The sequence below is a fragment of the Gopherus evgoodei genome, chromosome 8, assembly GCF_007399415.2.
Source record: "Gopherus evgoodei ecotype Sinaloan lineage chromosome 8, rGopEvg1_v1.p, whole genome shotgun sequence".
NCBI classification, from domain to species: domain Eukaryota; kingdom Metazoa; phylum Chordata; order Testudines; family Testudinidae; genus Gopherus; species Gopherus evgoodei.
In genome coordinates this window covers 59,489,256-59,514,226 of record NC_044329.1, presented here as the reverse complement: position 1 = coordinate 59,514,226, position 24,971 = coordinate 59,489,256, and the positions used below count along the sequence as shown (strand labels likewise).

The following is a 24,971-nucleotide window of genomic DNA, read 5'->3' as shown; positions in this document are numbered from 1 at the left end:
GTCCCGATTTTGGGGTCTTTTTCTCACATAGGCACCTATTACCCTCCACCTCCTGTCCCGATTCTTCACACTTGCTATCTGGTCAGCCTAACTGCCCTGGCAGTCCCACTTGGTGAAAGTGTATTGAGTGCACCCTTCATTGAAACAAAGCTGAATGCTGCCATTAGCATCAGCAATGAGCATTGTGTGCACTCTTCATCAGGGCTGTGGCAGGAGCATAAAGAAGGAATCTCCTTGTTTAAACATATATGTATCCACTAAATTGGCACTCTGACAAGTCTAGAGTGGAGACAACTAGACTTCATACAATGCAATTCAATTTACTCTAGCCTCTGATTCAAGGCCACACTTAGGACTTGTCTACACACAGGACTTGCACTGATTTAATTAACCATTGATGAACCTGTCCTCCATGAAATTATCTAATTCTTTTTTGGACCCAGTTATGCTTTTGGCCTTCACAACATCTCCTGGCAATGAGTTCCACAGGTTAACTGTGTGCTGTGTAAAGAAATACTTCTTTATGTTTGTTTTAAACCTAATGCCTATTCATTTCATTGAGTGACCACTGGTTCTTGCATTATGTGAAGGGGTAATAACACTTCCTTATTCACTTTCCCTATACCATTCATGATTTTATAGACCTCTATCCTATAAGAACATAAGAACGGCCATACTGGGTCAGACCAAAGGTCCATCAAGCCCAGTATGCTGTCCTCTGACAGTGTCCAATGGCAAGTGCCCAAACGGAATGAACAGACAGGTTTGTCAGTTTACAGCCCAGGGAGAAGATGATGCTGAGTGGCCTGACAGTGTCTACAATGAAGGAAAAAGTGATGGTGGCGTGGAAGAGGTAAACATCTCCACAACCCGGGAACATCTGCAGCGGCAACAGATCAAAAAGTTGATGCACTCTCCCATGAAAGTTTCCCAGAATCAATTGGTTAAAAATTGTCCTTGCAATGTGAAGAACCTTGTAGTTGTACATAATTAGTAGCATATGTAAGGGTGCATGTGTTTATTAATCTGTTTATTCTAGAGTTCTAGAGAAAAATCACTGCCAGTGTGGTTCCACACTGTCAGCGATTTGGGGGGCGTGTCATAAACAAATAAGTAAGAGTTAATAGAACAAAAATGCTTTATATCTCTTTTGCCAGGAAAGGGTTAACAAGAACAGTGAGCCCGGCTGTCACCTGACCAGAGGACCAATCAGGGGACAGGATACTTTCCAATCTTGAGGGAGGGAAGTTTGTGTGTGTGCTGTTAGATTTTGGTTGTTGTTCACTCTGGGGGCTCAGAGGGACCAGATGTGAAACCAGGTTTCTCTCCAATACAGGCTCTTATAAGGTCAGAATAATGAGTACTGGGTAGATAAAGCGAGTTAGGCTTATGGTTGTTTTCTTTATTTGCAAATGTGTATTTGGCTGGGAGGAGTTCAAATGTGTATTTGGCTGAAAGGAGTTCAAATTGGTATTTGCTGAAAAGATTTTAATTTGAACTTGTATACTTAGGCTGGGAGGATGTTCCCAGTGTCTATAGCTGAAAGACCCTGTAACATATTCCGTCTTAAATTTACAAAGATAATTTTTACTGTTTTTTCTTCTTTAATTAAAAGCTTTTCTTGTTTAAGAACCTGATTGTTTTTTTATTCTGGTGAGACCCCAGGGGCTGGGGCTGGATCCACCAGGGAATTGGTGGGGAGAAAGGAGGGAAGGGGGAGAGAGAGGTTAATTTTCTCTCTGTGTTAGGATTACTTTCTCTCTCAGGGAGGGTCTGAGAGGGGGAGAGAGAAGGAGGGGGGAAGGTGAATTTTCCTCTCTGTTTAAGATTCAAGGAGTTTGAATCACAGTGATCTTCCAGGGTAAGCCAGGGAGGGGAAGTCTGGGAGAGGCAACGGTGAGGGAAAGGGTTTACTTTCCTTGTGTTAAGATCCAGAGGGACTGGGTCTTGGGGGTCCCCAGGCAAGGTTTTGGGGGGACCAGAGTGACAGGTTATCATCAAGTGATCCATGCCCTGTCACCCAATCCCAGCTTCTGGCAAACAGAGGCTAGGAGCACCAATCCTGCCTGACCTGGATAATAGCCATTGATGGACCTATCGTCCATGAATCTATTTAGCTTCCTTTTGAACCCTGTTATAGTACTGGCCTTCACAGCACCCTCTGGCAAGGAGTTCCAGAGGTTGACAGTGCGTTGAGTGAAAAAATACTTTCTTGTGTTTGTTTTAAACCTGCTACCTATTAATTTCATTTGGTGGCCCCTTGTTCTTGTATTATGAGAAGGAGTAAATAACACTCTCTTATTTACTTTCTCTATACCACTCATGATTTTATAGACCTATATCACATCCCTCCTTAGTCGCCTCTTTTCCAAGCTGAAAAGTCCCAGTCTTATTAATCTCTCTTCATACGGAAGCCGTTCTATACCCCTAATCATTTTTGTTGCCCTTTTCCGAACCTCTTCCAATTCCAATATATCTTTTTTTGAGATGGGGCGACCATATCTGCACACAGTATTCAAGGTGTGGGTGTACCATGGATTTATATAGAGGCAATATGATATTTTCTGTCTTATTATCTATCCCTTTCTTGATGAGTCCCACATTCTGTTCGCTTTTTTGACTGCCGCTGCACATTGAGTGGATGATTTCAGAGAACTCCAAGATCTTTTTCTTGAGTGGTAACAGCTAATTTAGACCCAATCATTGTATATGTATAGTTAGGATTATGTTTTCCAATGTACATTACTTTGCATTTATCAACATTAAATTTCATCTGCCCTTTCATATCATCCCTTAGTCATCTCTTTTCTAAATTGAACAGTCCCAGTGTTTTTAATCTCTTCTCATATGGAAGCTGTTCTGTTTTGCTGCCCTTCTCTCTGTAACTTTTCCAAGTCTAGCATATCTTTTTTGAGATGAGGCAACCAGAACCGCACAAAATATTCAAGGTGTGGGTGCACCATGGATTCATATAATGGCATTATGATATTTTCTGTCTTGTCATCCATTCCTTTCCTAATGGTTCCTAACATGTTAGCTTTTTTGACTGCTGCTGCACACTGAATAGATGTTTAAAGCAGATGTTTTCAGAGAACTAGCCACAATGATTCCAAGATCTTTCTTGAGTGGTAACAGCTAATTTAGACCCCATCATTTTGTATGTATAGTTGGAATTATATTTTCTAATGTGCATTACTTAGCATTTATCAATATTGAATTTCAGCTGCCATTTTGTTGCTCAGTTACCCAGTTTTGTGAGATCCCTTTGTAATTCTTTGTAGTCAGCTCTGGATTTGATTAATCTTGTATCATCTGCAAAACATTACCACCTTACTGTTTACCCTCTTTTCCAGATCATTTATGAGTATGTTGAACAGCACAGGCCCCAATATAGATCCTTAGGGGACAACACTATTTACCTCTTTCCATTGTAAAAACTAACCATTTATTCCTACCCTTTGTTTCCTGTCTTTTAACCAGTTTCTGATGCATGAGGGGACCTTCCCTCTTATCCCATGACTGTTTATTTTGCTTAAGAGCCTTTGTTGTGGGACTTTGTCAAAATCTTTCTGAGAGTTTAAATACATTATACCAACTGTATTACGCTTACTAAAAAGAATGGCTCAGGTGTAAGAATCTCCCTCACATCCTCTACAGTGAAGACCAAAGCAAAGAATTCATTTAGCTTCTTCACAAGTGTCATGTCCTCCTTGAGTGCCTGTTTAGCACCTTGATCATACAAGTGTCCCACTGATTGATTGACAGGCTTCCTGCTTCTGATGTACTTCAAGAAATAATTTCCTGTTAGTTTTTGTGTCTTTTGCTAATTGCTCTTCAAATTATACTTTTACATTCAACTTGATAGAGTTTATGCTCCTTTTGATTTTCCTCGTTAGGATCTGATTTCAATTTTTTGCCTCTAACTACCTCTTTTACTCTGCTGTTTAGCCATGGTAGCATTTTTTGGTCCTCTTACATTTTTTTAAGTTGGAGTATACCTTTATTGTGAACCTCTATTATGACATTTAAATAGTTTGCATGCAGTTTGCAGACGCTTCATCCTTGTAATGTTCCTTTTAATATCTGTTTAAACTGGCTTCCTCATTTTTGTGTAGGTCTCCTTTCTGAAGTGAAATGCTACTGTGGTTAAATGCTATTTTGGTATTTCCCCTGTACAACTATATTAAATTTATTATATATTGGTTGCCATTATTGAGCAGTTGAACTATATTCATTTCTTGGACCACATCTTGTGCTCCACTTAGAACTAGATCAGGAATTGCCTATCCTCTTGTAGGTTCCATGACTAGCTGCTCCAAGAAACAGCCATTAATGGTGTCGAGATATTTTACCTTGATTTAGCTGGTTCAGGACAAATGAATTAAATGTGCTAATCTGAGTATACAGTATGTGAAGGTAGTTGATACATCAGAGTTAGCTAACATGCTAACCCCAACATAACTTCAACCACTTGTTTTAATCTACACATACACAACTTTATGCATAGACCAGGCCTTACACTAGTTACAGTGCAGTAACTATGGTTCTTCAAGACACATGTTCCTGTAGGTGCTCCACTCTCAGTGCGCTTGCGCCCACTGCACCTTTGATTGGCGATCCATTCAGCCTGTGCATGTGTTACTCAATTTCATGCTCTGTGCTGTTATATAGCGCTGTGTAAGCAAACCAGCCTCAGTTCATTCTCTATCACAAAACTCCATAACAGAGAACTCTGCAGTAGAGAGGAAGAAGGGCAGGTAGTGGAGCACCCACTGGGACACGTATCTCAAAGAACAACAGTTACTGCACAATGGTGAGTAACCATTTCGTCTTTGAGTAGCGTCCCTATAGGTGGTCCCCTCTAGGTGATTTCAAAGCAGCTCTCTTTAAGGAGGAGCGGGCTTTGGAGTAGAGTCCAGTATTAAAGAAAGTATAGCTGAGCTCAACACAGCATCAAAAGCTGAGCCGTGAGTTACTGCATAGTGCTCAGCAAAGATACGTATAGAGGTCCACATCACAGTTCTACATAGTTCACTGATGGGAATATTTTTGAGAAAGGCTGTAGAAATGGAAATAAATCTTGTAGAGGGAGTTTGTATATCTGAGGGTGCTTGGAGATTACAAGATTGGTAGCATCAGCTAATGCAGTCAGATATCCACTTGGAAAGTCTATTGAGAGATCTGTCTGCAATTGAAACAAATAATTTGGTCTTTCTGAAAAGTTTAGTCAGGGCAAGATAGAAGGTCATAGCTCTTCTGATATGAAAAGTATGTAACAATGCCTCCTCTTTGTCTAGGTGAGGTGTAGGGTGGAATTTTGGAAGGTGAATGGGTTGGTTAATATGGAACTTGGAAGATATCTTTTGTAAAAACTTGGGATGTGATCGTAACGTGACCTTGTCTTTGAAAAAATCTTGTGAAAGGAGAGTAAGCCATAAGAACCTCTATTTCTCCAACTTGTTGAGCTCTCACAATAGCTATCAGAAATGCGGTCTTCATCGACAAATGAGAAGTGAGCAGAGAGTTACCGGTTCAAACAGAGATCTTGTAAGATGTTTAAGAACCAGATTGATATCCCAATCCAGAGAGGGACATATGACTGGTGGAAAGAGATTTCCAAGTCCTGTCTGAGGAACCTCATCATCATTGGGTTGGGGAATACGGAATAACCTTTCATTGGAGAATCTTCTTCTTAGCATATATGCTACGTGCTTCAGGTGGCACATAACCAAAATTCATCACCCAATTTGGTCTGCTGGTTGGATCGTAACTTCCCCAGCTTGGGCTGTGCATTGAGGTGAACTCTAATGGAACTCAGAGACACCCCTGAGTTTCTTAGTTCTAGAATGTAGTCAAATATATCTGATAACGATCAGGCTATTGGTGGAATGTGTTTGAGGTCACAACAGCAGGCAAATCTTGTCCATTTTTAAGTGCAGTGTGTAGATTGTTTTCTGCTCTGTAATAGCACTCTTTTTACTTCCTCTGAGCAGATAATCTCTGGGGTTTCCACTGCCGGCTCCTGCCCGCCGGGCTCCCACCGCCGATCCCACTCAGCGCCCACTGCCGGCCTGGGGGAAGGAAGGGCTGTGAGCCCAATTGACAGGAGCCGGAAGTTGAAACCCCAGAGCAGCGGCGGACTGAACTGCTCAGCCCACTGCTGCTCTGGAGTTACTGCTGCTGGCCCCTTGCCAGCCGGAGTCTCACTCAGCACCCGCTGCTTGCCTGGAGGAAGGAACCCCAGGCTGGCAGTGGGCTGAGACCCCAGCTGGCAGGAACCAGTGGCTGAAATCCCAGAGGGGGGCTGGCGGAGACACTCAGCCCACCCCTGAAACCCCAGAGCTGGGTGGGCTGACCCACTCAGCCCGCTGCCGCTCTGGGGTTCCAGCTGCTGGCCCCTTACCAGCTGGGGTCCCTGCTGCAGCCCACTCACCTTGCTTCCAGCACAGGCCCCCTGCCAGACAGGGTCCAGGCTTCCGGCCCTGCTCAGCCCTACCAGCTGCCAGCTCCACTCACCTCAGATGCCGATCTGGGGTTCCAACCGCTGACCTCCTGCCAGCCGGTTATCAATTTATAACTCAGAAACCTGCGTGCAGCTTAAAGTATCTAGATAGGTGCCACGAGACATTGGAAAACTCAGCAAGGGCAAGGATCACACTAAACTAATAAGATCTGCATTTTAATTTAATTTTAAATAAAGCTTCTGAAACATTTTGAAAACCTTGTTTACTTTACATATAACAGTAGTTTTGTTACACATTATAGACATATAGAGAGACCTTTTAAAAAACGTTAATGTATTACCGGCACGCGAAGCCTTAAATTAGCGTGTATACATGAAGACTCGGCACACCACTGCTGAAAGGTTGCCAATCCCTGCCCTAGAGAATTGCTGGTGATAGGCCACCCACAAGTCCCAGTGTGGTCAAGGAGGTGGTATATATGGCATAGGTGGAGGCATCCATGAGTGCTCATTCCAGTGAGATAGTGGCTGTGAATGTCTCTCAGGAGTAAGATCAATTTCCTCAGAGACCTCTAGAAAATAGCCTCTATAGTGATGATGTGGAGAACCTTGGACAGATATCTGAGAGACAGAGATAAGATCTTCAACAGAATTCTCCTCTTCCAACTCACTCTGAAATAGTGCACCACCAAAAGAAACATGACATGTAACTGTCAGTACTGGGCAAAAATCTGCAGATCTGGAAGTCTTCAGTACCAAGAATATATGAGAGCTGAGCAATGAGGAGTCAGGCATTTCAGACCTGCAGTACCAAGAATGTTGTTGGTACTGTGTCCAGGGCCTGCACCGAAGCGATAGTTGGTGAGGGAGTTGACGAAACCGTGAATCCCAAATGCTCCAAGGCATGTCCAGACGAAGCTAGAGCAGGCTTCTTCAATACCGAGCGAGAAGAGGAGGACATCTTGTAGCCTGGGATTTTTTAGTCTTTATACTTAACTGTGCCCTCGGTACCTGAGGGGCCAGAAGCCTCGTGGGTACCAGATAGCAGTGGGCACCAAAGTGGCTGAAGTTATTGGAGACCTTGACACCTTTGAGGTATATTCCCTACCTGGAGAATTCGAGAGACAATCTTTGGGAGTCTTATGAGAGAAATCTTGGATGGTCCTTTTAGATGTCCCTGAGGAATGCGGTTCGGAGACAGTGAAGGCAGCAGACTTACTCTGAAACAAGCATACGGGATGTGGCGGGAGAGTCTCCTGGCCAGCATCAGAGGCCACACTTAGTGAGCTCTCCATCATGAGGAATTTAAGTTTGATCTCCCTGTTTTTTCTGGCTCTAGATTTTAATGCCAGACAGAAAGTTGTACATTTAGGAAATATGAAATTCTCTGACGCAACAGATACACCAGGAGTGTCTGTCACTGATCAGGATTGCCTCCTGACATAAGAGACAGTGTGTTAAACCAGGAGAAACTATATAAAAGCTATATCAATAAATAATTTTGGGGAGGAGGTTAAGTTGGTTTTTTTTTAAAACTACAACAGCTGAAACTACTAAGAACAACTATAATAAACTAACTACTAAAAGAGCTAAGGGGTCACAGTTCAGGTAAAACTCAAAAAAGACAACTGCTAAAGCTCTGCCTCAGGCCAAGGCAGGTGAGAAGGAACTGAGAGCAGTTTGCCCATGATGTGCTATATAACAACAGCATGGAACATGAGATTAACATGCATGTGCAGGCTGAATGGACACTGCTATGAAAAATCTCCAATCAAAGGCACAGGGAGCACAAGCACATCTAGAGTGGAGCACCTGTAGGGACACCACTCAAAAAAGAACAGGTGTTCTCTAGGTGGCCCTTCATTCACTTAATATCAATTTCCGGTTCTGTTATTGCTGCTAAACAAGTTGCTATTATATCTGTCTAGGGCTTTTCTAAGGGCTTGTCTATGCTTACAATGCTACAGCAGTGCAGTGCCACTGTAATGCTTTAGTATAGACACTATCTTTGCTGACAGGAGGGATTCTCCCATCAGTGTAGATAATCCACATCTCTGAGAGGCAGTAGCTAGGTTGCCTAGCGCTATCTACACCAGGACTTTGGTCATCTTAACTATGCTGTTATGGGGCGTGTCATAAACAGATAGTCAAGGGTTAATAGAACAGAAGTACTTCATGTCTCTTTTGCCTGTAAAGGGTTAAGTTCAGTGAGTTGGTTGTCACCTGACCAGAGGACCAATCAGGGGACAGGATACTTTCAAATCTTGAAGGAGGGAAGTTTTTGTGTGTGCTGTTAAGATTTTGGTTGTTGTTCACTCTGGGGGCTCAGAGGGACCAGATGTGAAACCAGGTTTCTCTCCAATCTCTCCGATACAGGCTCTTATAAGTTCAAAATAGTGAGTACTAGGTAGATAAGGCGAGTTAGGTTATGTTTGTTTTCTTTATTTGCAAATGTGTATTTGGCTGGGAGGAGTTAAAATGTGTATTTGGCTGGAAGGAGTTCAAATTTGTATTTTGCTGAAAGGATTTTAATTTGTACTTGTATACTTGGGCTGGGAGGGTATTCCCAGTGTCTATAGCTGAAAGACCCTGTACCTATTCCATTTTAAATTTACAAAGATAATTTTTACTGTTTTTCTCTCTTTAATTAAAAGTTTCTTGTTTAATAACCTGATTTTTTTTTATTCTGGTGTGAGACCCCAGGGGACGGGGTCTGGATTCACCAGGGAATTGGTGGGGAGAAAGGAGGGAAGGGGGAGAGAGAGGCTAATTTCTCTCTGTGTTAGGATTACTGTCTCTCTCAGGGAGAGTCTGGGAGGGGGAGAGAGAAGGAGGGGGGAAGGTGCATTTTCCTCTCTGTTTAAGATTCAAGGAGTTTGAATCACAGTAATCTTCCAGGGCAGCCCAGGGAGGGGAAGCCTGGGAGAGGCAACGGTGGGGGAAAGGGTTTACTTTCCTTGTGGTAAGATCCAGAGGGTCTGGGTCTTGGGGTTCCCCAGGCAAGGTCTTGGGGGGACCAGAATGTACCAGGCACTGGAATTACTGGTTGGTGGCAGCGCTATAGGTTCTAAGATGGTAATTAAGCTTAGAGGAATTCATGCTGGTACCCCATCTTTTGGACGCTAAGGTTCACAGTGGGGAATTATACCATGACAGATGCATGGATTTTTCACACCCCTGATCAAGGTAGTTATGCTGACCTAATTTTCTAGTGTACACCAGGCCTAAACCTTTTAAGGCCCAATCCTATGAATGCATATGCAATGACAATACTACATGAGTAAATTTACTTCTCTTCTGGAAGGTTTGAAGGATTGGGCCCTACGCTCTCCGTTCAATGTTCATTCATAGAGTAATGCATCAAATAAAAGATCGTCTGCACAATTCATAGGCCTACAAACCAAATCCGTGGCCTGCACATTGTACTCCCTTTCTATCACATGTCCCGCTGTGCACAGAGAGCCATAAAGCAGCAGTCTCCCCCTGCACATGCTCTCTGACAGCACAGCAAAAACACACCGTGATCACTGTGTTTTGCTCCTGTGTACAGGAAAAGGACAAGCAGTCAGGAATTGACCTAAAATAACTCTCTAATTTTTTCTACTACCTGGGCAAAGTTTTAATTCTACTGCCATCAAAATTAGTGACTGCACCTCATACACAGAGAGAATAAGCTAATACCTTAATCGTCCACATTCCAGGTTCTGGATCTTTTACATTCACCACCTTTGCAGAGTTATGGATATTTAGCAACTCATTCAAGCCAGATCCTTTCCCCATCTGCTTACCTAAAATACAAGTAAACACAGAGTAAATATATTTCTCTTAGCCATGTCACACATATGGGTATTATATGACTTATTAGCTAGCTCATTTTATGATATTTACAGTAATCTCCAACTTCAAGCTGTTACTGGAAATTCTTTGTCAGGAGTCTAAAAATGCTCAAAGAGTCATTCTAACTTTTCCATTCATTTAATAACTTTACATCGCTGTGTGGTGAGTAATGACTTACTGATATAAGAATCAAATTATCAGGCAAATAACTTTCTCTTCTTCCCAGAACAAACTGATGCCAAATGAGAGGTAGAGGTTCGGTGACAGATGCTATCTATGGCCAGTTTTCATTCAGAATTTTAGAGAATTCTTCCATTAGTGATGGCACTGATAGTACTGACCAGCTGCCAGCATGCTCTTCCTTCTGTCCTCCAGAGTTAGGCCTGCCCTTAGCAGGGTGGATGGCATGGTGGTAGAAACACTGTTAGTGAGTCCCGACTAGCAATTCCACTGTTGCTAGCACTGTTGGTGCTGCACCAGTGTATTAACTTTAAGGAAGTTTCCCACTCTTGTTTAAACTCCTTAAATTTTCATTGTGAATTTAGCCTGGCTATCAGGTACATTCTGTCTCAGTAAGGGAGCACCAGTTTTCATAATGTCTTGGTACTCAGATAAGTTTATAGACTAGAATCGGTTCTCTAAAGAGACGCTCAATTACCTACTCTGCTAATAATTAAGTGCCATCCATGGCTGAACAATATGAGGAAGAGCTCCAAAACAGCAGATGAGGCTCAAGTGCAGGAAAAGGGCTCAACTTTGGGTACTGGATATATGGGCCACGTTGCTGGCTGTTGTATATTGGCATATCTCCCCCAATTTGGAGCTATGCTGATTTAAACCAGATGAGAATCTGGCCCTTAGAACATGAACAAGAAGGGCCGATTGGCTATATTGGTCCAGATCCTCAGAAAAGGCGGAGAAGCATACAATGCAGGTTAGCGTTCCTTTGATTCTGAGTTGTGAGCATGCCAGATTGGTCCCTGGTGTAAATTAGAGCAGCCTACCAGGTGCTCATACAGCTGACAATTAAAAGGGTAGAGGGACATGCTGGCCATGTCCTTTTCTCCCCAGTCTTCCCCCTGATGTCAGCAGCGGAGGGAGGACAAAGAATAGGAACCTCTGTGCCACAGGTGGTGCATCCCATCAAAGTGGGGTGATCTTCCTGGGGCTGCACACAAGGACGTTGGGGCTTGGTTGTGCTGGTGGTGTGTCACAAGCAGCTGTGCAGCACAGCAAAGGATCTGGGACTTTACAAAGAACAAAAGGGTGGAACTGTTTTCTGATTCAGGCCCTGATCCTGCAATCAGAGAGTACTGGATTTAGTGCTTAATGCAGCAAATAGTCACACTGAAGTGAAAGGGACTACTCACGGCAGTAAACCCAACTCTGGCAGTCCATGTTTACAGGATGACGCCCCCGGACATGATAAACTGAAAGCACTGTCATGCAACCCTTAAACACATTTTCCCAGATTACCCATGATTTGAAAGTCACTTTAAACAACAAAGGGTGATATGCATTTTTAAAGTGTACAAAGTAAACAAAGCACATCTGGCAAAGCTAGTATTTAAGGCAGAACTCCACACATAACTGTGTTAATCGTGCTCTTCAGAGACACACTCTAAGCAAAGTCCCCCTTCCTGTAAACAAAGGAGGAATGCCTCAGATGGAAGACTTGACCGGGGTGCCTTGCAGAGAAACCATGCTGTGAGAAGGAACATTTCATAGACACTTTAAAGAGCTCAAAATAAATCTCCAGCTGAAAGTCACTCAGAGCTCAGAATGCACAATCTTGAATTTTAATTTCTAGAGCATTACACAGGCTTCAAAGGACTCGAACTTATAAAGGAATAATAAATCTATTAAAAATACCTTTATTTATAAATAGTGTTCCAAATCAGTAACCTGCATTCTTTTTTTCACACTAAATAACTATGGACACATGATGCAGAGTTTGAATTGGAATGTTCTCATGGTTCAGGTTTGTTTGATTCTTGGTTTTTGTTTCGTTCATAACTAGTAAGGGCCAGCTACCATATTCAGGTATGTTCAGATGCTGAGCTCCACTTCAGCCCCGCTGTACACATATGACATGATACAGCCAAAAACGATATGAAAACAGACAGAAAAACATTTGCCATGTAAATCAGATACTAAATAAAATGGATATGGTAGAAAATCATCCAGAGTCAAGAAAGAAAAGTTGTATGTTGTGGTGTCATCAGAGGGCACAGCTGTTGAATAAGATAATTAAAAGACTTTATAATGGCATTAAAAGACCAAATGCCTTCATGCTAGCAGTGACTATTTACAGTGCTATCACTTTTAGAATTGAGCCAATCCATACCTCATGGCCATACTAAAGAAAACCTTTCAGAGTAATTCATCTGTAATACTAGATTGGATATAGCACTAAAAACTGCTGTAGAATACAATCCTGCACTAACTGGGGATTTTTAATGAGAGTTTAACAGATTTAAGCACCCACCTCCCTTAAGCCCTTTTGAAAATCTCATTCTGGACCTTCCAGGTCTCTCCCCAGATGAATAAAATAGGCCTTTTTCATGATTCTAGGACTCACCACTCCAGAATACATTCTTGGAGCAAGTAGGAGGAAAGTCCCAGTATCTGTTTTCAAAATTTTACAAACTTTATTTTCACTGAGAAAAGCATATTTAAGAGTTGGTTACTCTCAAATAGGCTTTTTCCAGTCAACTTCCAAAACAATATCTTAAAGTGTCAAAGGGAGGTGGGTGCTTCTCCTGTGAAGCAAATATTGAGCCAGACAACAATCCCAGTTACTGCTGTATAAGTTCAGACTAACTCCACTGAAACCAGTGGATTACTTCAGATTTATGCCTGTACAAATCTGGCATAAGGTGAAAGATTTTTTTTTAGAACTGTAAGAATTTCTTTCTTGCCATGGAAAGCATACTTGAGCATAAGCAATAAAGCAAGGGAAACAGTGCCTATTTTGTGAATAAACACAAGCTATTCCAGTCTTGAAAGCTAGCAATGTGGCATCCTGCATGCAAGCAAGTTAATTAAGAAAAGTCAAGAAGTATTTTAGCCATTGACATTTCTGGGAATTATGTGATTAAACTGCTGAGTAACCTTCTAGCTATATACTCCAACTTTTCTTATAGACTGATCAGCTAGGTTTCAAAATAATACAAAGAAGTTTAGACCCAGTCCTCCTCTCACTGAAGTCAATCCAAGTTTTACCACTGGGCTCATAGTTCCATCAGTACAAATTCAGAGTAACTCTCTGAACTCAGGTTTCAGAGTAGCAGCCGTGTTAGTCTGTATCCGCAAAAAGAACAGGAGTACTTGTGGAACCTTAGAGACTAACAAATTTATTTGAGCATAAGCTTTCTTTTTTCTCTGAACTCAGCTGAGTTATTCCAGAGCCACACAGGTGTACGAAAGCAGAACCTGGTCTACTGACTTCAGTAGGAAAAGGACCTGGCCTTTCCTGTTGGAGAGTGCAAAGTTGAGTTATCTTGTTTATTTTCCCCCCACTAAATATAAAAGAATATATAGATATCTCACCTAATGGATCATGAATTTCAATTACTGGAGAAGGGCCACTCAGTGACACTGTGACCTCTTTCAGACTGGGATCAAAAGGAATTTGCCAAGTATTTACTGCCAAGGTTAAATGGTCTGTGGATAGGAGATGCACTTTGGAGGCCTGCACTGCTTCTTCTACCCACTTCAATACCTACAAGAAAAAATAATGTTCATGTCACAGGACAGCATGTAAATCTTCCATAGCACTGTTTATTGCAAGTTGTAGGTACTACTTTGATCAATGTTTTGATTGCTCTGAGCAATGACTCTGTCACCTAGACCCATGTTAGAACTGTGGTTATCAAATCACTGAGAAAGTTGCATGGTAAAAGACTTACCAATGCTAAAAGTCCTGCTTGCCTGATCAAGTACTCTCACCAATTTCAGTGAAGCTATCCTCCTGATAAGACAAGTAGGATTTGGATCCATATGAGGTAACTACAGCAGCCCAGAAATAAAAAAGACAAGAGTTGCAATATCTGATTTGGGGATATCTGTAGGACAATAAACAAACACACAAACAAACCTCTAAGCTAAAGTATGCCTTTATTTTTATTGTGTGATATGAAAACAGACAGAAAAACATTTGCCATGTAAATCATATACTAAATAAAATGGATATGGTAGAAAAACAACAAATGTAAAATTCTTGTCACCTTACTCATATGATTATCCTTGCTGAAGCCAATGGGACTGTTCACAGAAGTGGTTCTCAACCAGAGAGCAGGGGCCCCCTGGGGGGCCGTGAGCAGGTTTCAGTGGATAGCCAAGCAGGCTGGAATTAGAGTTGCTGGGGCCCAGGACAAAAAGCTAAAGCCTCAATACATGGGGCTGAAGCTGGGGCCCTGAGTCCCACCACCCGGGGCTGAAGCTGAAGCCTGGGCAACTTAGCTTTACGGGGCCACCTGTGGCTTGAGGCCCAGGCAATTGCCCTGCTTGCAACCCACAATGCTGGCCCTCGCTTTTATATAGAGAAAAACAGTTGTGGCACAGGTGGGACATGGAGTTTTTATAGCATGTTGACAAGGACCTCAGGAAAAAAAAAAAGGTTGAGAACCCTTGGTTCACAGGATTAAGGTAAGTAAGTGTAAAACTAAAAAAAGAAAGTTATTTTTTAAATAATACCATATGTAATTAACCTATGAAATTTGCTGCCACGAGATATCACGGAGGCCAAGACCAACAAGATTTTTAAAAGATTAGACCTAGATACAGATATTGAGAACCACCACAGTTATAATGGTACATAAACTCTCATGCTTCAGGGCATATGCTAATCACGTACTTTCTGGGCTAGGAGAAAACTTTCCTTATACATGTTATGCCATAACATCTATGGAGTTTCTTGAACCTTCTTTTGAAGCATCTGAGACAAGCCACCATCATAGCTGGGATACTGGACTAGCTGGACTGCTGGTCAGATCCAATGAGACAATTCCTATGACACTACATAGACATTTACATCAGGGCTGAATTTGTCCTTAGGAGAATCATGACCCTTAATATTTTGCATTTGTGAACAGCATCAGATCAACATGAGAAAGTAAAATAAATTACCAGAGTTCAAGGCTCTGTATTTCCGCTGCAGCTGCTAATGATCTTACTAACAGAGCTGTGAACAATTTGGCATATTTGCTTGACAGCACTTTATGCAAATTGTTTTTGGTACTGGTTCACATTCCCTGAGTTTCAGAATCAATCAAGCCCTATACTTCAAGGCTAAAGCCGGTCAAAACCACTAAAAATCAAGTCAAAATCATGCAAGGTCTAAATCTTTCAGTAAACCTGGGCTGCGTTTCAAGTTTTTACTACAGGAGAAAGCTTGACATGTTTCATGGGATTTCAGGTTTCAGTGTGTTTGCATAGCTCTTATCGTGCTTAAAACAAAACAAAGAGCAACCCCATGACACCTCTTTAAATCATCTGTTACAGGGGAAACAGTGAGGGTGATATGGCCATAAGCACTGACTCTGTAAGTGCTCCAGGGCTGGATCACTCATGGGGAAAAAATGGTGGGTGCTGAGCACCCACCGGCAGCCCCCCTATCAGCACCTCCACCTCCCCCAGCACCTCCTGCCCCCGGGGGCCCTGCCAAGCCACACTGATCAGTGCCTCCCCTTCCCTCCCTGTGCCTCTCACCAGCCGCAATCAGCTATTTTCCAGCATGCAGGAGGCTGGGTGGGGAAGGAAGAAGAGTGAGGACACACTGCACACAGGAGAGGGGCTGGAGCGGATGTGGGAAGAGGTGAGGCAAGGGCTGGGCCTTGACGGAAGGGGTGGAGTGGGGGCAGAGCCTGGGGTGGGGGCAGGGGGTTGAGCACCCCCCCCGGCACAATGGAAAGTTAGTGCCTGTAGATATGGTCCTATCTAGATTCACTGAAGCACTACAATGGTGCAGCTGCACCACGGCAGCGCTGTACATGTAGAGAAGCCCTAAGGGGGAAGATATGGTTAGTGAAGAATATGAGAAACACAGGGAGTCATATGGCATCAAAAAAGAACCATTACATTATACGTTTTCCATTGACATAACTTATTAATGAAAAAAAATTCCCCGAATTTTCTGCAAAAATGTTCCATTTTCCACCCACTAAGAATCAAAACCAACATTTTCAACTGCAAAAAGGGGGAATGGAAGGAGAAAAGGGAGAGGAAGGTGAAAAAGCGGGGAGGGGGGAATCATTTTTCTTTTTTTTTTTCTTGAAAAAACAGAATTTTTAAACAAAAGTTTTCTGCCAAAATATCAATTTAGAGAATGCCAGTTTTTCCCAAAAATGTTTTCAAATGAGAAATTTCAACCCAATCTATTTACATTATATTAAGAGAAAGGATTATGTTTGTGTTCTTTTTATTTGTAGTGGCTGTGAAGGTGAAGAATCACAGACTCATAGACTTTAAGGTCAGAAGGGACCATTATCATCATCTAGTCTGACCTCCGGCACAAAGCAGGCCACAGAATCTCACCCACCCACTCCTGTATCAACCCCCTAATCTATGACTGAGCTACTGAAGTCCTCAAATCGTGGATTAAAGTCTTCAAGGTGCAGAGAATCATCCAGCAAGTGACCTATGCCCCATGCTGCAGAGGAAGGTGGAAAACCTCCAGGGCCTCTGCCAATCTGCGCTGGAGCAAAATTCCTTCCCAACCCCAAATATGATGATCAGCTAAACCCTGAGCATGTGGGAAAGACTCACCAGCCAGACACCCAGGAAAGAATTCTCTGTAGTAACTCAGATCCAACCCCATCTAACATCCCATCACATTGGACATGTTTACCACTAATAGTCAAAGATCAATTAATTGCCAAAATTAGGCTATCCCATCATACCATCCCCTCCATAAACTTATCAAGCTTAGTCTTGAAGCTAGATATGTCGTTTGCCCCCACTGCTCCCCTTGGAATCCGACTGTTCCAGAACTTCACTCCTCTGATGGTTAGAAACATTCGTCTAATTTCAAGTCTAAACTTCCTGATGGCCAGTTTATATCCATTTGTTCTTGTGTCCACATTAGTACTGAGCTTAAATATTTCCTCTCCCTCCCTGGTATTTATCCCTCTGATATATTTATAGAGAGCAATCATATCTCCTCTCAGCCTTCTTTTGGTTAGGCTAAACAAGCCAAGCTCCTTGAGTCTCCTTTCATAAGACAGGTTTTCCATTCCTCAGATCATCCTAGCAGGGCCGGTGCAACCATTTAGGCAAACTAGGCAGCCACCTAGGGCAACTAGTGGTTGGGAGCGCCTAAAAGTCCCCTCAGGCAAGGAGGTGGAGTGGAGGTGACATGGGTGGGGGGGCGCGCGGGGAGGGCTGCCCGCAGTAATGGGAGAGGGCGCACAGGGGAACAGCTCCCCGCCCCAGCTTACCTCCACTCTGCCTCCTCAGCTGAGCACCCAGCCCAGCTCTAAGTCTCCTCCAATCAGCACCACAAGCCTGGGTGGGGAGGAGAATTAGAGCAGCGCCGGCATGCTCAGTGGAGGAGGCAGAGCCGAGGTGAGCTGGGGCGGGCTACCCAGGCAGGGTTAGCTGCCGTGGTGTGGGGAGGTCTCCCCAGGCAGGGTTAGCTGCCATGGCGGGGGGAGGTCTCCCCAGGCAGGGTTAGCTGCTGGGGCGGGGTGAGGGGGGAAGTCTCCCCAGGCAGGGTTAGTTGCTGTGGCGGGGGGAAGTCTCCCCAGGCAGGGTAAGCTTCCGTGGCGGGGCAGGGGAAGTCTCCCCAGGGGGGTTTAGTTGCTGTGGGGAGACGGGGGGGAGGGTTTAGCTGTCGCAGGGGGGGGGGAGCTGCTGCGGGGGGGTTGCCCAGGTGGGGGGCTGAGTTAGCTGCCGTGGGGGGGGCGAGGTTAGCTGGGTGAGGGGTGCAAGGTGCCTAGGGCACAAAACTTCCTTGCACCGGCCCTGCATCCTAGTAGTCCTTCTCTGTACCTGTTCCAATTTGAATTCATCCTTCTTAAACATGGAGACCAGAACTGCACACAGTATTCCAGATGAGGTCTCACCTGTGCCTTGTGTAATGGTACTAACACCTCCTTATATCTACTGGAAATACCTCGCCTGATGCATCTCAAAACTGCATTCGCTTTTTTCACGGCCATATCACATTGGCGGCTCATAGTACTCCTGTGATCAACCAATACTCCGAGGTCCTTCTCCTCCTCTGTGAGTTCCAACTGACACATCCCCCTCGTATAACAAAAATTTTTGTTATTAATCCCTAAAAGCATGACTTTGCACTTTTCACTATTAAATGTCATCCTATTACTATTACTTCAGTTTACAAGGTCATCCAGATCTTCCTATATGATATCCTGGTCCTTCTCTGTATTGACAATACCTCCAGCTTTGCGTCATCCGCAAACTTTATTAGCACATTCCCACTTTTTGTGCCAAGGTCAGTAATAAAAAGATTAAATAAGATTGGTCCCAAAACCAGTCCCTGAGGAACTCCACTAGTAACCTCCCTCCAGCCTGACAGTTCACCTTTCAGTACGACCCGTTGTAGTCTCCCCTTTAACCAGTTCCTTATCCACCTTTCAATTTTCATATTGATCCCCATCTTTTCCAATTTAGCTAATAATTCCACATGTGGAACTGTATCAAATGCCTTACAGTAAGAAGGTTCCCACTAATTCTAGGGGCTTACCTACATGGAAAAGTTTGACAAGTTAGACCTCGTTTACACAAGAGATAACATATTATACAAATACAGATTAGAAAATACAGATTATGCAAATATATCAATCTAATTAGACCATTCTGAAGCTATATTAAGGACTGTAATCCATCTCTCCATAATATAATCCAATGGCCTAAATTTGTTACAATTACAATATTAAAATTATTAATTGATATCTCACATTATTACAATGTCTCCAAGGATCCCAAAGTGCTTGACAAATTTTAGACAAAAACAGCAACAACAGAAATGTAGCCATCCCAGAAGTTGGAATCAGAGATGCACTGACAATGGTCCTGATCCTGCAAGCAATTACACACATGCACAACTTTAGGCACCTGAATCATCACACTGACTTTAACCTCCACTGATGCCAAATGATGGAGTTCACTTAAGGTACATCTACACTGCAATTAGAGACCTGAGCCCAAATGTCCACACTGCCATGTTTAGCCCCAGAGCCCCATGAGCCTCAGTTAATTGACCTGGGCTCTGACACTCAGTGTCATAGGGTAGATGTACCCTTAGATTACCTCAGTGGGACTGCTCATGTATATAAAGTTAAGTATGTGTGTTTGCAGGATTGGGGCCAGTATTTATGAAAAGGGTTTCCCATATTAGTGTTCCCATTAACCCAGGATGAATCTTGTATAGCAGTTTGCAAAGCATATGATGAGAGGCTGTGGAAGCTATAAATTTATTTCCCCATTTGAACACACACATACTTTCTCATAACCATAACAAAGGAAGCCACTGAGCAAAGAGACCTAGAAACCTTGCTAACAAATTTTTATTAAGACACGCTTTGCTGGATGTGTTTATACTTTGTTCCTTCAGATATACTTTGCCAAATTTAACACTGGTATCAGGGATGCAATTCTACTGAGCTTTATCTTCAGAGGCGTTTATGCACCCTTGCAACAGAGCTGAATTTGGCTCACTGAATATTATTACAGTACTGCACCATGTTTCAGTTTGAGTAATTTCAGGGGGCAAGTGGGCGTATCATCCAGTGGGAAATTTTTGAACATTCTTATAAATCAGTGCAACAGTTTGTATTTCAAAGGCCAAAAAAATTGCTCTTCAAAATATTGTTATAAGACCCCTGGATGTCCTCTTTGGCAGGGATGATTTAGGAGTTTTCATGGGAGTGCTGAACTCTATCAGAGCCCGGGAAATCATTCCATCCCTCCTTTCGGTTTGGAAGCAGAGTTTTAACAAGGCATTGCTGTATATCACTGGCTGGAATGTGACACCCATTGAATGGTGCACGGCAACACAATATATTTCAAGACAAAAATGGAAGAAGAAAATTTCATCTAGTTGAAAATGCATGGGGGACTTTAAGTAAACAAAACAGATTGGTTCTTTTGAACTATTCCAGCTGCTCTGTGCAGATCAGCAGCACAAAGCAGCTATACACCCAGTTTAACCAGCCATCTAAGGATTCCAGGTGGCAAAGACACATTGTAACAGCTCGTAGATCACAACACACCTGCCCGAAGTAGAGGGCAAGGCAGCAGAAATGCAGACATGGCCAGGGATCCCTCGGCCCCTAGAAATCCCTGACAGTTAAAAAGGTCCCAGGAACCACTGGCAACTGTGACTGTTTTAATTTACATCAGGGGTCCTGCTGATCCCTGGACCGAGGGAAAACCACCTTTGTTTTACCTCCCTTGTCCTGGAGCAGTGCTTAATTTGTGCCGGAGCTTGCCAGAGCTGAGCCCAGCACCTCTAGGCACCTCATAGCCCCAGAATATCTGGGCTTGGTGTGTCAGGTATGAAAGTAAAAAAATTACTTGAGTCCTGGCCCATCTTTCATTATAAATTAATCACTGTCCTGGACTAAGCACAGCTCAGCATAGAATCTGGACTAATGTAGTTACCAGAGTTTGATCCTGGATTACTTATACAGTCCTTAGTCAAGCAGAACTCCCATTGACTTAATTATGGGTGCCATAAAACATCCAAGTGATGGACTATAGTTGATAAACTAAAATACATGCCTAATGTGCAGTTGTATAGCACTATTTCCATTGTGACTTTTGCACAGCACACAGCATAAAACACATTTTGAAAATTCCCCATTGTTTATCTGCAGTATGGCAGACTAGCTCTAATTTGAAAAAAGAACAGAAGTACTTGTGGCACCTTAGAAACTAACAAATTTATTTGAGCAAATTATGCTCAAATAAATTTGTTAGTCTCTAAGGTGCCACAAGTACTTCTGTTCTTTTTGCTGATACAGACTAACACGGCTGCTACTCTGAAACTTCTAGTTTGAAAATACCTGCATAAATGAATATTTAGTACTTATGTTTTATCTGTTTGGGCCTGATCCAACTTCCAATGCTAATAATCTGGCACCTTTTTAGACCAGTGATATTATACCTAAAAGGATAACATCTCCAATGGTTCTGTTGGTCATCCAAGTTCTATCAGTCAAAATCACTATTCAAGGATTAGCATAGAGATAGCAAGTTGATAGAAAGGAAGCGAATGACCTCATGAGTCTACAGCTTTGGTTGAAAACCATATTTTAAAAATAAAATCCTGTCAAAATCTGATTTTTTTTCTTCTTGTTCAAGAAAATGTTTAATGTGACAGACAATGAGATAATGCCAAGAACAAAAAGAGGCAGGGGGATCTTAATGAGAAATGTGGGATGACAGAGAAAATCAAGAACAGTCCACGTGGTATGTTACTAATTCTTACATAAATATGCAATCGAATTTAAGTTAATTCATACTGAATGCTGAAATGTAAGTGCATATTTCATATGTTTTTGTTTAAAGACATGGGATCAATTTCCCTCAAGTGCTGCCTGTGATGAATGGACTCCATTTGCGTTTACCTTTTTATAAAGCTGAACATTAAAAGAAAGCCAACCCTAGGGCACTGCAGCAAATATAATTTATTTTATCCACAAAGGGCCCCTAAATTCTACTCAATGGGTCTCTGAGGCACTACATATCACTAGTGGATAAGTCAGCAACACCATCAGAAAAACTGATGAATAAGCACCTTCAGCACAATAATTTAGGAATAGTTATTACAATAGATGGGTAAAGTGGTTCCAATAAAAGAACCCCACTTGATTTTTTTGAGCTTTGAAAAAAGTTAAAAGTTTTCATATGTCTCTGTATTTCCTGTTTATTTTATCCAAAAGCAGAAATATCTATTGTAAGTATTCGTGTGGCCTCCATTAACACACCATCTTTCATGTTTTACGCCCATTTTACAGATGCAGAACTATGGCACAGAGAGACCATGTGTTTTACCCAAAATTACAGAGGAAATCTGAACCAGAGCAAGGAACTGAACCCAGGTCTCCTGACTCTGAGGCTACTTCCCTAATTGCTGGACCATCCTTTTTCTCAGTGTGATAGTAGTGTGAGAAAAGCTGCTCTGATAGTATTTCCAGCCAGGCCTAAATCAGGAAGTACCGGATAACTCATAAGGGTAATTTGTGTGCGATTGCCAGCCTGATCTCTAGGCCAAAGAAATCTGGATTACTGAAGGGTCTGAACATCCCTGAATTTTGAAGAAATTTTGATTCAGTTCCATAGCCAGATCATTACTGCTGGTTTTCAAGTGCCAAAATATATGGCACGCAGTTCACAAAACTTAGTAAAGAAATTAGGTAAAACCCTGGCCCCTTTGAAATCAACAGCACAACTTCCATTGCCTTCATCGAGGCCAGGATTCACCTGTGATCCCATACATGAAAAATGTATGGTTTAAATTCAGCATGTAAAAAAATGTTAGGATTACAAATTAAAACAACAAAAAACCCAAAGGCTGAGGAAGCAAGAAAAGAACAAGGGTAATAATAATGAGGTTACTCAATAATGGCTTGGTCTGGATCCCATTCAATTCAATGGAAGACACCCAATGAAAGATGGATTAGGCCCAAAACAGTTACTTATCTTAATAGTTAATTCAGGTTTCGTACCTTTCCCTTCTTTCACTTCCTATTGGCAAGGCAGCTGAAATCAAGGGAGGCAGTTGGGAGTGCAGCTTTAGGGAGGGTATTTCAAACACAAGGGATCAACATGGAAGAAAGCATAAAGACACCAGGAAAGGGAGGCAGCCACAGAGATGTCTGTCTGTGTCACTGGTGAAATGAAAAGGATGGAAAAACAAGAAAGGAAAAAAGATCAGGGACAAGAAATTCAAGAGTCTGAGTTTCAGGGGTTTCTCTAGCTTTGGACAAACATCTGAATTCTTGGATGTTAAACCTGACCAACTGAGCCTCTGGAGAATCACCCATCACATATGGCTTGAGCTGAGGAATTTCAACTCATTACGAAGACATAAACAAGCAGCAACAGACCAAAAAAAAAAAAAAGAGCAGCATCTCCTTCTTTCCTGTTTACACCATAGTTTGGAGTCTCTTAGTAAAGTCAACAGGAACAATCTCTACATGTGGAAATAAAGCAGTTGCCAGACAACTAAAATTCTCATTTTAATTAGTTTCTGAAGCCAAATCACTTCTCTGGCTAGTGCAGCTGTTCAGAAATACAGTCCATGGGAAGGAATGGGGATCAAGTTTTGAAATCAGATGATAAACTAAAGATGGATTAAATAGAGAAAAATAAATACAAAAATATAGAGCAATCTTGCACGGAAAGAAAAACAAGCTATGGAAAGAAAACAGATTCAGCAAAGGAAAAGAAAATGTAGGTACCATAAAACAAATGACAATGAGGGCATCACAGAAAGGGTTAATGTTCTAGAAAAAGCACCTTTTTTCTGTACAAATATTAATGAACTAGTATTACTCAAGCATTATTACCCCATTTTGCAGATGTGTTGACTGATTTGGTCAGCAAGCCAGAGTCTGAAAAGTTGTGTGTACAATCCATAGCTCCCAATGTTCAGTGGTGTGCTTCAACCATTAGAGCAGAGATGGGCAAACTATGGCCCACAAGCCACATCCGGCCTGTGACACTGTCCTGCCCGGCCCCTGAGCTCCTGGCCAGGCAGCTAGCCCCTGGCCCCTCCCCTGCTGTTCCCCTCCCGTCCACCTCTACCCCCCAGCAGCCACACCGCTGCGCAGGCAGTACTCTGGGCAGCTGGGCTGCACGTTCAGACAAGGCAGTGTGTCTGGCTCTGGCCAGGAGGCACAACTCCAGACCGCTGCTCTGAGCGGCATGGTAAGGGGGCCAGGGCCGGGGAGTTGGATATGGGGCAGAAGGTCCTGGGGGTCAGTAAGGGGACAGGGAGCAGGGAGCGGTTGGATGAGGCAGAGGTTTGGGGGGGCAGGGGATGGGGAACAGGGGAGATTGGAAAGGGGGTGGGGTCCCGTGGGGCCTGTCAGGGGGCAGGGGTGTGGATAGAGGTCAGGGCAATCAGGGGACAGGGAGCGGGGGGTTGGATAGGGGATGGGGTCCCGGGGGGCAGTTAGGGGCGAGGGGGCAGTCAGGGGACAAGTAGCAGGGGGTTGTATGGGTGGAGGGTTCTGAGGGGGGCAGTCGGGGGCGGAAAGTGGGAGGGGTTGGATGGGGGCAGAGGCCAAGCTGTTTGGGGGGCACAGCCTTCCCTACCCGGCCCTCCATACAGTTTTGCACTCCAATGTGGCCCTCAGGCCAAAAAGTTTGTCCACCCTGCATTAGAGTCTACTCTAGTCCATACCCCCTCTTTTCCAACTGCTTCCCCAATAGATGGTGGGCTATGCCTAATCACATCTAGTAAACATGCTACAGCAGCTCATTACTTCAGTATTGACTCTTCAGACCAAATTCTAACTTAAAGGGCATACAGAGAGGTCTCACTGAGTTTATTGGGAATTACGTATATGCACCTGAGGGTGTAACTTGACCTTTGGTATATTAATTAAAAGGAACATGGGATTCAACACCATTGTGTGGTCCAGACCACAGTGTACAGACAGGGAGTGATGTGTATTTATTTGAGAGAAATGGA

The 24,971-nt window shown here is 43.0% G+C and overlaps 1 protein-coding gene across 1 annotated transcript in view; it reads right to left on the bottom strand.

Moving 5' to 3' along the window:
* Nucleotides 1-24,971, bottom strand: part of HMCN1 (hemicentin 1) — a 323,599-nt gene that overhangs the window by 223,509 nt on the left and 75,119 nt on the right. The window contains exons 5-6 of the mRNA XM_030573193.1: nt 13,853-14,024; nt 10,145-10,251 (exon numbers count right to left, since the gene is read on the bottom strand). Of these exons, the coding sequence (XP_030429053.1) occupies nt 10,145-10,251; nt 13,853-14,024 (279 nt within the window). The remainder of the gene's footprint in view (nt 1-10,144; nt 10,252-13,852; nt 14,025-24,971) is intronic.